Source organism: Lepus europaeus, chromosome 17, assembly GCF_033115175.1.
Source record: "Lepus europaeus isolate LE1 chromosome 17, mLepTim1.pri, whole genome shotgun sequence".
Classification (NCBI taxonomy): Eukaryota; Metazoa; Chordata; class Mammalia; order Lagomorpha; family Leporidae; genus Lepus; species Lepus europaeus.
Window position 1 is genome coordinate 36,550,457 of NC_084843.1, and position 12,163 is coordinate 36,562,619.

The following is a 12,163-nucleotide window of genomic DNA, read 5'->3' on the forward strand; positions in this document are numbered from 1 at the left end:
CCTCTGCCCCTCCCCTTCTCTTTGTCACTCTGCCTTTCGGGTAAGTAAATAAATGAATGATTCTTTAAAAAGCATAGCACATAACACTGTTGTAATTCTTAAAATTTTTAAAAAAGGACACATTGGACATATGGTGCTTTTTGAAATGTGGTATTTGGGGAGATTTTCCTAGATTGTTTCTAAGTTGGCAAAGTGAAAGCCTACATAGAATTTGGCCGTTTCTACAATCCTCAGAATTTAAAACAGTGATTACATTCTGCAGGCTGGGTCAGGTTTGTCAGTGTCCAAAGAAAGCCAAATATCAGAAGGAGAGGGTATGAAAAAGACCACTTCCTCTCTGGGCACCAGTATGTGTAGAACATAGGAAATCTATGGTAGAGCCTGGCAAACATGACGTGTTAAATAGTGCATCCCCCAGATGACACTTTGGGCAAAATGTGTAATAGCTTGAAGGAAAGAGGACAACTTTTAGCTGGAATCCAAGAAAATGTCCACTCTCTGGGGGCGGGGACCCTCCTGCATTCATCTGTGTATCTCCAGCCACAGGGTGTAGTATCTGTCTGGAGTTAATCCTTAGCAAAGGACGCAGGATTGATGAGTTCATGGATAAAACCTACCCGTGTTGGATATTCCCAGATGGACTTGAGTTCTAAACTTAATGCCACTACTGACTGGTTTATTGGCCTTGACAGAGTTAGTTTAGCTCACTCAGTGCCCAGTTTCTTGTCCATAGAATAAGCATGGTTGAACTTGGTTCTCAGGACTTTTAATAGTGCAATGCATATAAATTGCTTAGTGGAAGTGTATGGTGCCTGGTAAGCAGCCAATAAATGATAGCATCCACAACTGTATTTCTGGTCTTTGCATAAAGAATAAAAGAACTTTACAACCTCTCCACATCTTGGAAATTATTCCAGAACAAAACAAAGCAAAAATAACAAGGAACAAAACCAGGCTCCATCTGTGATAAAATTGTAAACCCAAACTACCCCATATGAGAGCAGAAAGCAGATGAAGAAATGATTTAGCCAAGTAGAAGAAAGATAAAATGAAAGCACCTGGAAGTTGAGTCTAGATGACATGGACCCCATGGAAGATAAAGGTGAAAACAAGAAGTTTGTTCAAGTCTTTGCAGAGAGAATTAGACCACTACCACCTCCAGCAATAAGGCAAGTTTCCCTCCTTCACTCCCACAGGACATTGGAGATGTATTCTTTGGAGAAATTGAAACTGAGAAGTTCCAGACTTAAGAACACTAAACACATGGTGGGTAGCATAGAGGGCTGGAAATAGGATTAGAGTGGAAATAGGAGTAGAGTTTTGAAAGACTACAGTTGTTGGCCAAGGTTAGCTCTAATCTCCTCCCTTTCCCACTCCTAAGAACACCTGTAGCTTGGCATGTTGACCCTTGATAGTAGATTGGAGAATTGTTTTGGGGAAACATTAACTTGAGATAAAAGACATAGAATATTAGATTTAATTATTGGTCCCCATTCTTTTCTTTTTCTTCTTCCTCTTCTTCTGCTTCCTCTTCCTCTTCCCCCTCCCCTCCCCCTCCTTTTCCTCTTCTTTTAGAGAGAAGTGAAAGGTTTTATTTATTTGAAAAGACTTCATTTATTTATTTGAGAGGTAGAGCTACAGACAGAGAAGGGGAGAGACAGAGAGATCTTCCGTCCACTGGTTCACTCCCTCAAATGGCCACAATGGCCAGAGCTGGGATGATCCGGAGCCAGGAGCTTTTTCTGGGTCTCCCACATGGGTACAGGGGCCCAAGGACTTGGACCATCTTCAGTTGCTTTCCCAGGCCATTAGCAGGAAGATAGATCAGAAAAGGAGCCATTGGGTCATGAACGCGTGCCCATATGGGATGCCAGCACTGCAGGCAGAAGCTTAGCGCACTAGCCACTGTGCCAGCTCCAGTCCTCATTCTTAACTCTAACAGTTCACACCCTCACTCTAGCCACAGCCTCAGGGTAGATGCTGTGTACTGCTTCACCTCTTGAGTTTAGGTTTGGCCAGGTGAATTACTTGGCCTTGTTAGTGGATATGGAATGAGCAGAGACTTGAAATGGGCTAGCATGTTTGCTTTGTTCTCTTGTTCTCCTGCTTTTCACCTTGAAAAGAACACACCATGGGTAGATGTCCAAGGAGGAGAAGAGACACAGGGAGCAGACCTGAATACAATCTGAGTAATTATTACCAGTAATAATTACCAGTAAGCCCATCCAAGCTCAGCCTACAGATGGGGGAAGTAAGAGAGAAATGCTCTCAGTAGAGCAGGGACAGGCTTTTGGTTTAGTGGTTAAGATGCTGCTGAGGGTGTGGTGGTGGACACTGTGGCATAGCAGGTAAAGCCACCGCCTGCAGTGCTGGTATCCCATATGGGCACTGGTTCGAGTCCTGGCTGCTCTATTTCTGATCCAGCTCTATGGTATGGCCTGGGAAAGCAGTAGAAGGTGGTCCAAGTGCTTGGGCCTCTGCACCCATGTGGGAGACCCAGAAGAGGCTCCTGGCTTTGGATTGGCGCAGCTCTGGCCATTGTGGCCATCTGGGCATTTTTTGTTTTGGTTTGTTTTCTGTTTTTAATTTAAGTTGTTTTTGATTGACATGTAATATTTACATGATTATATGGAGTACAGTGCAATATTTCAACACATACATACAATATCAGTAGAAGAAATGAGGCGGTTAGCATTTCCATTTCTTTTCCTTTGTTTGGAACCTACCACGCCCTTTCTTGCAGTTCTTCCTACCGTATATAACACCTTCTTGTATCTGTGGTCACCTTGATGAGCTAGGGTGTATTCTGGTACCTGTCAGCTAACCGCCATCAGCCTTTCTGCCCTTCCAGCCTTAAGGAGTCACTAGTCTGAGTTCAGATTGACTTTTTTTTTTTTTTTTTAAACTTCCACCTATCGGAGAGAACATGGAATACTTGTCTCTCTGCCTCCTTTCACTTAACATGATGACCTCCAGTGCTACTGATTTTGCAGCACATGACAGGATTTTCTTTATGCCCGAATGATGTTCCACGTACATATAGTATTTCCAGGTTGATTCCTTATCTTGGCTCTTGTGAGCACTGAACACACAGCAGTGCAGGTGTCTCTCTGATGTGCTGATTCCATTTCCTTTGAGACAGCTGGGTCATGTGGTCAATTTAATCTTAGTTTTCTCAGGAATCTGTGTATTGTTCTCCACAGTGTCTGTACCACTTTGCATTCTCACCAAGTGTATATAGAGTCCCGAGGTCACCTCTGAGTAAAGGATAAAATTCAGTGTTGTTTAGTATAATCAGAGCTGAAATTATTCTAACTTCCTAATATGTCGACACCTCCCATAGAAGTCCCTCTACCTATTAGCAACCGTTCCCCCTCCCCCTCCTTGTAGCTCCTGGCAGCCACTCGTCTATCTGTCTCTGTAGATTTGCTCTTCTGGACATTGCATGAAACTGCAATCATGGAATGCAAGGCCTTTTGTGTCAGTTCCTTTCATTTAGCATTCACAATTCCAGGGGTCATCGTGTTGCAGCATGTCTCAGCGCTGCATGCCTGAATAATATTCCATCATATGGTTAACCATGCTTTATCCATTCAGCAGTCAATGGACATTTGCATTGTGCCCACTTTTTTGTAAATAGTGCTGCTACAATAGCCCCTGAGGGTACTTCAGAAAATTTTGTGAGGAATGCATATTATTAAAAAACTATGCATAGATTTCAAAATATTTTGGCATCAAAATATACATTTCCTTCTACTCTTTCACCAACTTTCTGGAGTGCCCTTGTCATTGTGTATGCATATTTCAGTTTACACAAAGCTAACTTAAGATAAAAACTGACTGGTTGCTTATTCATGCCATGCTGCAACGGTCACACAGAGTCACCATGCAAGGGCTTGTGAAAATCTGAAAGTGAGAACATTTTAAAAAGCAAACAAGAATCTGAAAGTGCACACACTGATACAGAAAGGGGTCAGGCTCCTGCTGATGCTCGAAGCAGTGAAATGCCCCAGTTTTGATCCTTCCTTTTGAATAAGATGGTCACGGTGACTCTGAATTTGCTTAAGAAAAAAAAAAAAAAGTCCTTGCCTTATTTAACTGTCAGGCAGATTATACCAGTGAGGAGCAAAGTTGTAATGACAGCTGTCACTCCTGTAGTTCAAGACAAACGTAACCGGGTCAGGGCACTGACTGAAGTGAGGGTGGCTGTGCAGAAAGGTTTCTATTCTATTGTGCAGTCTCCATTGGGAGGCAGTGAGTGGCCGAGATGCTGAGCCCTCCAACCAGAGCAGGCCCCAATCCCCACATGCACTTGAGTCTAGGAGCTCCTGAGCAGATCCCAGTGCATAAGCTGCTTTCTGTGTGGCTGAATCACACAGGCAGCAAAACCACTGACAGCACTTCATTCATTGTCTCTTGGAGGGCCTTCATTCAAGGCACCCCTGCTGCTCCCAGGAAGTGAGCTTGGTTCCAGGCGTTAGGGGCGATAAGCGAACATTCCCACTCTGAAGAGATCAGGACGATGCTGCTCGTTGGCTAGGCTGGCAATGGAGTTCATCACCTGATTGATCCCTTCTAAAAGTTGCTTCATAGCAAATCATAACAACAAAGTAGCACAAATGTTAACTGCATTTATATTTTTACCAACTCGGGAGACAAAAAGAATTAGCAGTAAAATTTTGACCCCAGCAGGGATGTTTTTTCTCAAGTCTGTGAAGTGTTTATCATGCCCCTGCCATACGCTGATGCTCTTCTAGAGCAGTAGTAAATAAATACAAAATATAGATGGAAAATTTAAAAATTCCCCACTTTTAGGGATCTTACTATCTCGTGGTGACAGTATCATTAGACTGTGATAGATCTGGGGTGGACATCTGGCCTCACAGTTAAGATGTTGGGTAAGATGCCAGAATCTTGGGACTGGTGTTGTGGAGTGGGTTACGCCACAGCCGTCTTGATGTTAGTTCGAGTCTTGGCTGCTCTGCTTCTGATCCAGCAGCAGATTGCCTAAGTACTTGGGCCCCTGCCACCCATATGGGAGACCAGGTGGAGTTTGAGGCTCTTAGCTTTGGTCTGGACCAGCGTCAGCCATTGTGGCCATTTAGGGAGTGAACCAGTGGATGGGAAGATCTCTAAATAAGCTTTAAAAAAATATATGCCTGTATCCCTGCTCCTGACTCCCAGCTAATGCAGACTCTGGGAGGCAGTGCAATGTCTGAACCACTTGGGTCCCTGCCACCTACATGGGAGACCTGGATTGAATTCCCAGTTCTTTGCTTTGCCCAGCTGTCCTGGCCATTGCAGGCATCTGGGAATGAATCAGCAGACAGAAGCTTTCTAGCTTTCTTCTACTCAAAATAAAAACAAAACAAACTAAAATCCCTTATGCACTTAGAAAATTTGGGGCCACCACTGTGGTATAGCAGGTTAAACTGCTGTCTGTGACAGTGGCATCCCATGTGGGTGCCAGTTTGTATTCTGGCTATTCCACTTCTGATCTAGTTCCTTGCTAAAGACCTAAAGTGCTGTGCCCCTGCCACCCATGTGGCAGACTGGGATGAAGCTAGCCATTGTGGTCATCTGGGGGAATGAACCAGCAGATGAAAGAGCTCTTGTCTCTCCCTCTGTGTAACTCTTTCAAATAAGCAAATCGTTAAAAAACAATTTTATGTGAGAGCCAGAGACAGTGAGTTCCCATCTGCTGGTTCACTACTCAAATGCCTACAACAGCTGGGGCTGGCCAGGTTAGGCCAAGTCAGGGAACCAAGGATTCAATCTAGGTCTTCGACATCGGTGACAGAGACCTAGTTTCTTGGGCTGGGAGCGTATTAGCAGGAAGCAGGAGTGGAACTGGGACTTGAACCCGGTATTCCAGTTTGGGATACAGGCTTCTTAACCACTGGGCCCAACACCCACCCCTCATTATACACTTTTAAGACTATAGGCTAGTTTCTTCACTATCTTACCAGTACTCAGCAGGGGATTGGTGTATGCTTGGAGGTGGTCCAGAAACACCAACCAATGTTACGTTGTTTGGCATATGTAACTGGCACGGCTGTTGTCAGTAATATGTTTAAATCTGCATGGGGTTGATCAGAATGATTGTCTAGCCCACTGTTCGCCCACAAGCAACAGCTGCAAACTTCGCCTTTCCTTATGCTTAGGAAGGCAATTAAATAATACATTTCATCACTCATACCATTTTTTAAAAAAGATTTATTTATTTATTTTGAAAGTCAGAGTTACAGAGAGGGAGAAACAGATTTTCCATCTGCTGGTTCACTCCCCAGATGGCCACAATGTCCAGCCCTGGGCCAGGCTGAAGCCAGGAGCTTCATCTGGGTCTCCCACATAGGTGGCAAGGGCCCAATCACTTGGACTGTCTTCTGCTTTTCCCAGGCCATCAGCAGGGAGCTGGACCATACGTGAAGCAACCAGGATAAGAACCAGGGTCCAAATGGGATTTTGGTGTTGCAGGCAGCGGCAGCAGCAGCAGCAGCGGCTTTACCCTGTACATCACAACGCCAGCCCCATTCTTGCCATGCTAATGGACTTGTGGGGTAGCAAGTAGCAGAGAGACAGCAAGCTTGAGATCCTAGGGGATCAAAGAAAGATTATGGGCACTTTGAACTAGATTTACTTATTTTCTCTGTAGGTCCTGGAATGTCACCTCATTTAACCCTCGAAGCAACTTCAGAGACAGGCATGGTAATCTCCATTTTACTGAGGGCCTGAGAGGTAGCCTGCTCAACAGGTATCAGAACATGCAATCCAAGGACTGGCCAACTCTGCTATGGCATTTCTCTTCTGCTAGTGTCTCTCTCAGATGGGGGTAGGGAAAGAACCGGCAACCAAAAAAATCCTCATGGATGGAAGGGAATTTCATTTACTCAATCTCAAAAATTCTGATCTACTTAAGAAACTGAAGTTATTAGTATCTCAGAGGAAATCATTTGTGTTTCCAACTCAAGTATACCTTATGGCTTGTAACCACTCATAGATCTTGTCTAGTTCCTTATCTAATCATTCAGTCCAAGAGGCTCTGAGGGTGGGTATACATTTTGATCTCTGGAACACACTTGGAATGTAGGCTAGCCTGTTTACACAGTTAAGACAAAATCCTCTATACTGCTTTTTAAAAATTCAGATTATCTTTACATAAAAATCTCTGAATGATTTTAAAAAATGTAGGTGCAGGATTGTATTTTGGGATTGGTACAACAGAGTACATCTAGAGAACATAAAAATTCTTTATTTAACTTAATCCAGCCAGAATTGATAGTCTGCTATATTAAAAACAAGACATTTAAAAAATTGCGGCAGAAACAGCAAGGCAGTGACTAAGTCACTAAGTTTAATTTTATATTCTTCACAGTACTTTGATACTCAGGTAATGATGAGCAATAGTTTCAGCCACTTTGAATAGAGGTAAGTTAATTTCTGCAAAGAATTCTAGTTGTCATTAAAATTTTATAAAAGAGGTTTAAAACAGTTCCTAGAAATAACATAGTAAAATAATATGAAAATAAACTGGAAAACACAAAATACACTGCTCTTTAAGGGCTATTTGGAGCCCAAAATGCTCCTTTCCTTTGATTTAATCCTAGGGTTAGTCTTCTGAGATGTAAGTACTATTGCGTTTTAGAGATGAAGAAACCTGTAGCTGAAAGCTAAGCCTGGCCAGGGTCACACATAAAATTACTTACAGCCCAGTTAAGATTTGAACCCAAGTCACTCCCACTTCAGCTCTGCCCATGTTCTTTTGTTGCTTCATGGTAGGCAGGCCGCCTTCCTGGAAAGCCTGGCATGTGCCAGGCTCTTGAGATTGAAGCATTCAACAGCAAGGCTAAGAGGCCACTGCGTTCTCCAGGCACTTTCAGTCCCCTCCCCACAGTGCTAGAAGCCCCTCCCTCCTGCCTACAAAGGGTGAGTTGCTTCCCTTGGACCTCATGAGCCCAGAAGCTAATAAACCAAGCTCCTACTCCCCATCTGGAGCAGTAAAGTATAAATGGGGAACTGTGTGCTTGTGTAACTTTACTAAAGTCTGCCTAAAAGCTGTTCTCTATGACAAAATCACACAGAGAATATCTACTTAACATATCTCTTTACACTGCAATTAAAAGGCAATATATTTTAATAATTACATCTAGATATCATATTTTTATACACAATCATATTTTATATTTCCCCTTCAGTTTTTAAAAAGGCTTACTTCACTCATACCTTTCCTTCCTCCCCAAATTACAACTTTGAATGTGCAACAGCTATTCATGTAAACATCCTATGTTGTAACTTAAAATTAAGACATTGATACTATAAAATAGTGCCAGTCTTTAATTACTGGAATTAACTACCGCAACTGAACATAGCTCAATCTCTATTTGCTACTCTCCTAATGAGAAGCGGCCATTATTAGTAAGGGGAAACATTTACTATTGTCATGCATTAGATACTGTGAATGAGAAAATAAACAGGCTTTTTGGAATTGTCTTTTAAAAATTTAATTTTTAAAAATAACTGCAAGAACATTCAGATCGCTGAACATAAAATGTCCACTCTACTGAAAATGGCTTCAATAACTGCTTTTGAAAGAATGGATATAAAACTAATTGAACAATGATTATTTACTGGTGCTAGTCTCCTCAATACAGGCAATTAAAAATCTAAGACACATGAGTAACAATTTTTTTATAATAAACTGACTTATTCAGTATTTACCTAAGGCTCATTTGCATAATTATCTCCTCAGACTGATTTACAAGCAAAGAGCTCAGTGCTCCACCTTGGTTTACTCACTGCTAAAATGCGGTAACTCTACATGTAAGAGCGGGACCAGATCTATCTTGTTCACCACTGTGCGCCACAGTACTGTGCACAGTGCCCAGGCAAACAGGAGGTGATCAACAAATGTCTGAAGAACCAAATCAGTGAAAGAGGAGAGTAAAATAACTTTATTGATTCCTTTTTTGCAAATCATTCTTCTGCGCAAACTATAAACTGGCAGCTCTAATTTCTAGAAATAGTGATTTAAAAACCTTACCCGAGAGGTGGAAGGACACAATTGCTTGCTCTCTCTCGTTCTCTCTCTCACACCACACACATACAGTAATCAAGACTACATGAGTCAAAGTTACATTATGAGCTATGAGATATCAACGTTATATAAATAAAATTTAATAGTGAAAAAGGGATCTGGAAGCCCTGGAAATTTTTACCCTACACATTTTGGAGTACATCACATGGGTTAAAGAAAACACAAGAAACTCCCACTTGTTCAGATAATTATTTGAATGTTTACATACATTTTTGGCTTGTTATTTATAACTAAATTTATATTTCCTCATATTAACATATGCTCCTGTTTAGCATGTATTCAAATTATGCCAATGAGAAAAATCCTCATAGTACCTTCATTGAGTTGCTGATTCTAAGAAAACACTGAACGTGAACATGTACAAAAGAGGCATTTGAATAAAACAGCATGTGCATTTTTTAATATTTGTACAGTTTGATCTTTACATTTCTGTTTGGAGCAAATCTGAAGAAAACCCAGGTTTACCATGCTCAGAAAATGGTTCAGATGACTGCCATAAAAGCAGCATATACAAAGCAAAGAAAACAAGTCACATCCTTAGATTCTGCAATTACTGAGAGGATTTTCCCTGCCCTAAGTGCTTTATTATATTTCTGAAAAATATAGGAGCAACAGCTTATCACAAGTCTCCACTAGTGCATTAATGATGGAATCAAAACAACACAACAGACTCCTAAGGATGAGAAGACTGCAGAACTAGAAGTCACAGTTTTATGCTTCTTCTTGCTCTGGATAATTTAGAATTTTGCGGTGTGCCTGACGTAAATATTGCTGCTGTTTGAAGTAAACCTTAAATGCTCCTTTTATGGCAACAAAAGCAATTCCACCCTAGAATAAAAAGGAAAATTAGCTTATTAGAATGTGTGTTTAGAGAAACATAATGAAGAATTTTACTCAATCACAAAAGACATAGGCACTGATGCCAAACTAATGCAGATGACTGCAAATGCAAGAGTTTTCCTTTTCTATCAAGGGGTGAAATGGGAGAGAGAGAGAAACCACTATACATAACAGAGAAAAAAGGCTTCCTTGGGATCCTGTCTGAGTGGCCTGCCTTCCACTGAGTTCTCTATCCATTCTGCTACAGAAAGAACGCCAGGGCCCTGTGTGCAGAGGCCAGGAAAGGGGTGGGGGCAGCAAACAAGGCTGAGTACTTACTGGTCTCATTTAATCCTCATAATTAGCCCGAGGTAGTTACCCCTACCATCCCCATTCTCTAGGCACAGAGAAGTCAAGAAGTTTGACTTAGGTTTCACAGCAAGGCGAGTTCTGAGTTAGGATTTGATGCAAGCAGTCTGACCCTACAGTAGACATTCTTCATCATAAACTAGTTGGCAAGAGGGATGAGTGTGGTGATTCAGGCATCATTCTGGAAGGTCAGAACTGCCACAGTGGTTCCTCCTCTTTTTATTTCCTCTAAAGATACTGGATGACAGTGACGGTTATAAGGCAAAGGAGCCACAGATCAACCACTTATACAGTCCTCTCCCCTTTAAAACAAATAGTTCATTCTCTTTTGTCTGTCACCTAAAATTAGTAGTATTAAAGCCATCTTACCAAGATTGTCCTTTGTAAATTAGAGTTAACACTACTGAACATCAGTTTACCAACTATTGTCGCAATAGTAGGAAAGACAAGGGCTCCACACAAAATTCGGGTAGCAGAGACATGATCTGCTAAAGGATTAGCCTCGGCTGGAATTCGAGGAACAGGACACCCAATCCCTAGAAGAAGAAGAAAAAAAAATATCCTTAGAAATTTCTAAAGCCATGTTATGGTTCTGCCACAAGATCAATTTGACATGTACTTTATAAACACAATTCATGGACTTACCTGGAAATATACTGTTCAAAATCTGTAGTTTATTTGAGTATTTACGCCATAGCCTAAGCACGTAGTCCTCCCAGCGAATCATCTTGCCTAATATCAGCATGACGGGAATAGTAGGAAGTCCGATCAAAAGGAATAAAGGATCAGCTCTCTCCATAACATCCAGACCTTCTTTATGGCCTACAACCTATGAAACAGAGCACTGCTAGAATCACTTTCCTAATCTAATAAAACTGTGCATATTTGAGCTCAATTCATTTTTATAGAAGATGCTTAATGTCAAAAGAATACAGAAATTAAAACTTTAAAATGCCACTTATTCAAGGAAAAAACAGTCTTCTAGCTATTTCATGTTACACTGGATTAAAAGTTTTTAAATGGCACAAGAGGGGACCCTTTGGTTTTTCTTATTTGATTTGCTTAGACTAAGCTGCAGAACCAAGATAAAATTCAACTACTCTTTGTCTTCCAGAAGTGTATCTATATACCTGCTCTTTGTTTAGGAGGCAAGCACAGCCAGCCAAGGGGCAGGAGTGGCCTTCAAGTCATGGCCTGATCACTGATCTTTGGCTTTCTCCTTCTTTGGTGGTATACGGGACAGGCATTATGATTCTGGCTGGCCAAGTGTGTGCCTCACAGACCTCTCTCTCCTAAGGTACATTTTCAAGGTCTAGATTTGAGGGACCATAGTAGGAAGTCCAGTTTTGCCCACAGATCCCAGGTATTCTTTTTCTAGTGGAACTGTAGGGCCCCCTATCTAGGAGGTAATGAAGCTAATATAATCCTTTCCCACTCATATATGGGTCTTGGGGTTATCTCTTAATGGTTTAGATCCTGGAGGGCAAGAATGACAAAACTGGCACTTGTGACTTTCCACACTTTCTCTCTTCCAAAATCCTTTTCATTTCCTGATTTTGGGCTTACATTTTTCATTATCTCCATTTTTTTGGTGACTTTCTTATTTCTAGGTAAATTCCCTGAAAATTCTTTCCAAGATCCTGCATGACGTTTCCCTGTAGTCAGAAGTCTCAACCACTCGTAAATTAAGCGTGTTTCTTAGAGGGGTTGTTCTCGCTACTTAAGACAGGGGAAAGAGACTGAGTCTTGGGTTCGTGCTCACCCAGGTGTCAATGTGGTGGAAGTTAGTATGAGGATACCTATTATATCTACAGTTCTGATCACACTTAAGGAGTAAGCCAGGAAAAAAGGATTGGAAGGGACCTTGTCTATCTCTTGATA

At 41.6% G+C, this 12,163-nt stretch overlaps 1 protein-coding gene across 2 annotated transcripts in view; it reads right to left on the reverse strand.

Annotated features, from left to right (window-relative positions):
- Positions 1-8,924: 8,924 nt before the first annotated feature.
- The window catches only part of MARCHF5 (membrane associated ring-CH-type finger 5), a 57,153-nt gene continuing 53,914 nt past the window's right edge, over positions 8,925-12,163 (reverse strand). For both annotated transcript variants that reach the window (XM_062213936.1, XM_062213937.1), the window contains 3 exons: positions 10,928-11,111; positions 10,652-10,818; positions 8,925-9,922 (listed from right to left, as the gene is read on the reverse strand). In XM_062213936.1, coding sequence (XP_062069920.1) covers positions 9,806-9,922; positions 10,652-10,818; positions 10,928-11,111 — 468 coding nt within the window. In that variant the 3' untranslated portion in view covers positions 8,925-9,805. The remainder of the gene's footprint in view (positions 9,923-10,651; positions 10,819-10,927; positions 11,112-12,163) is intronic.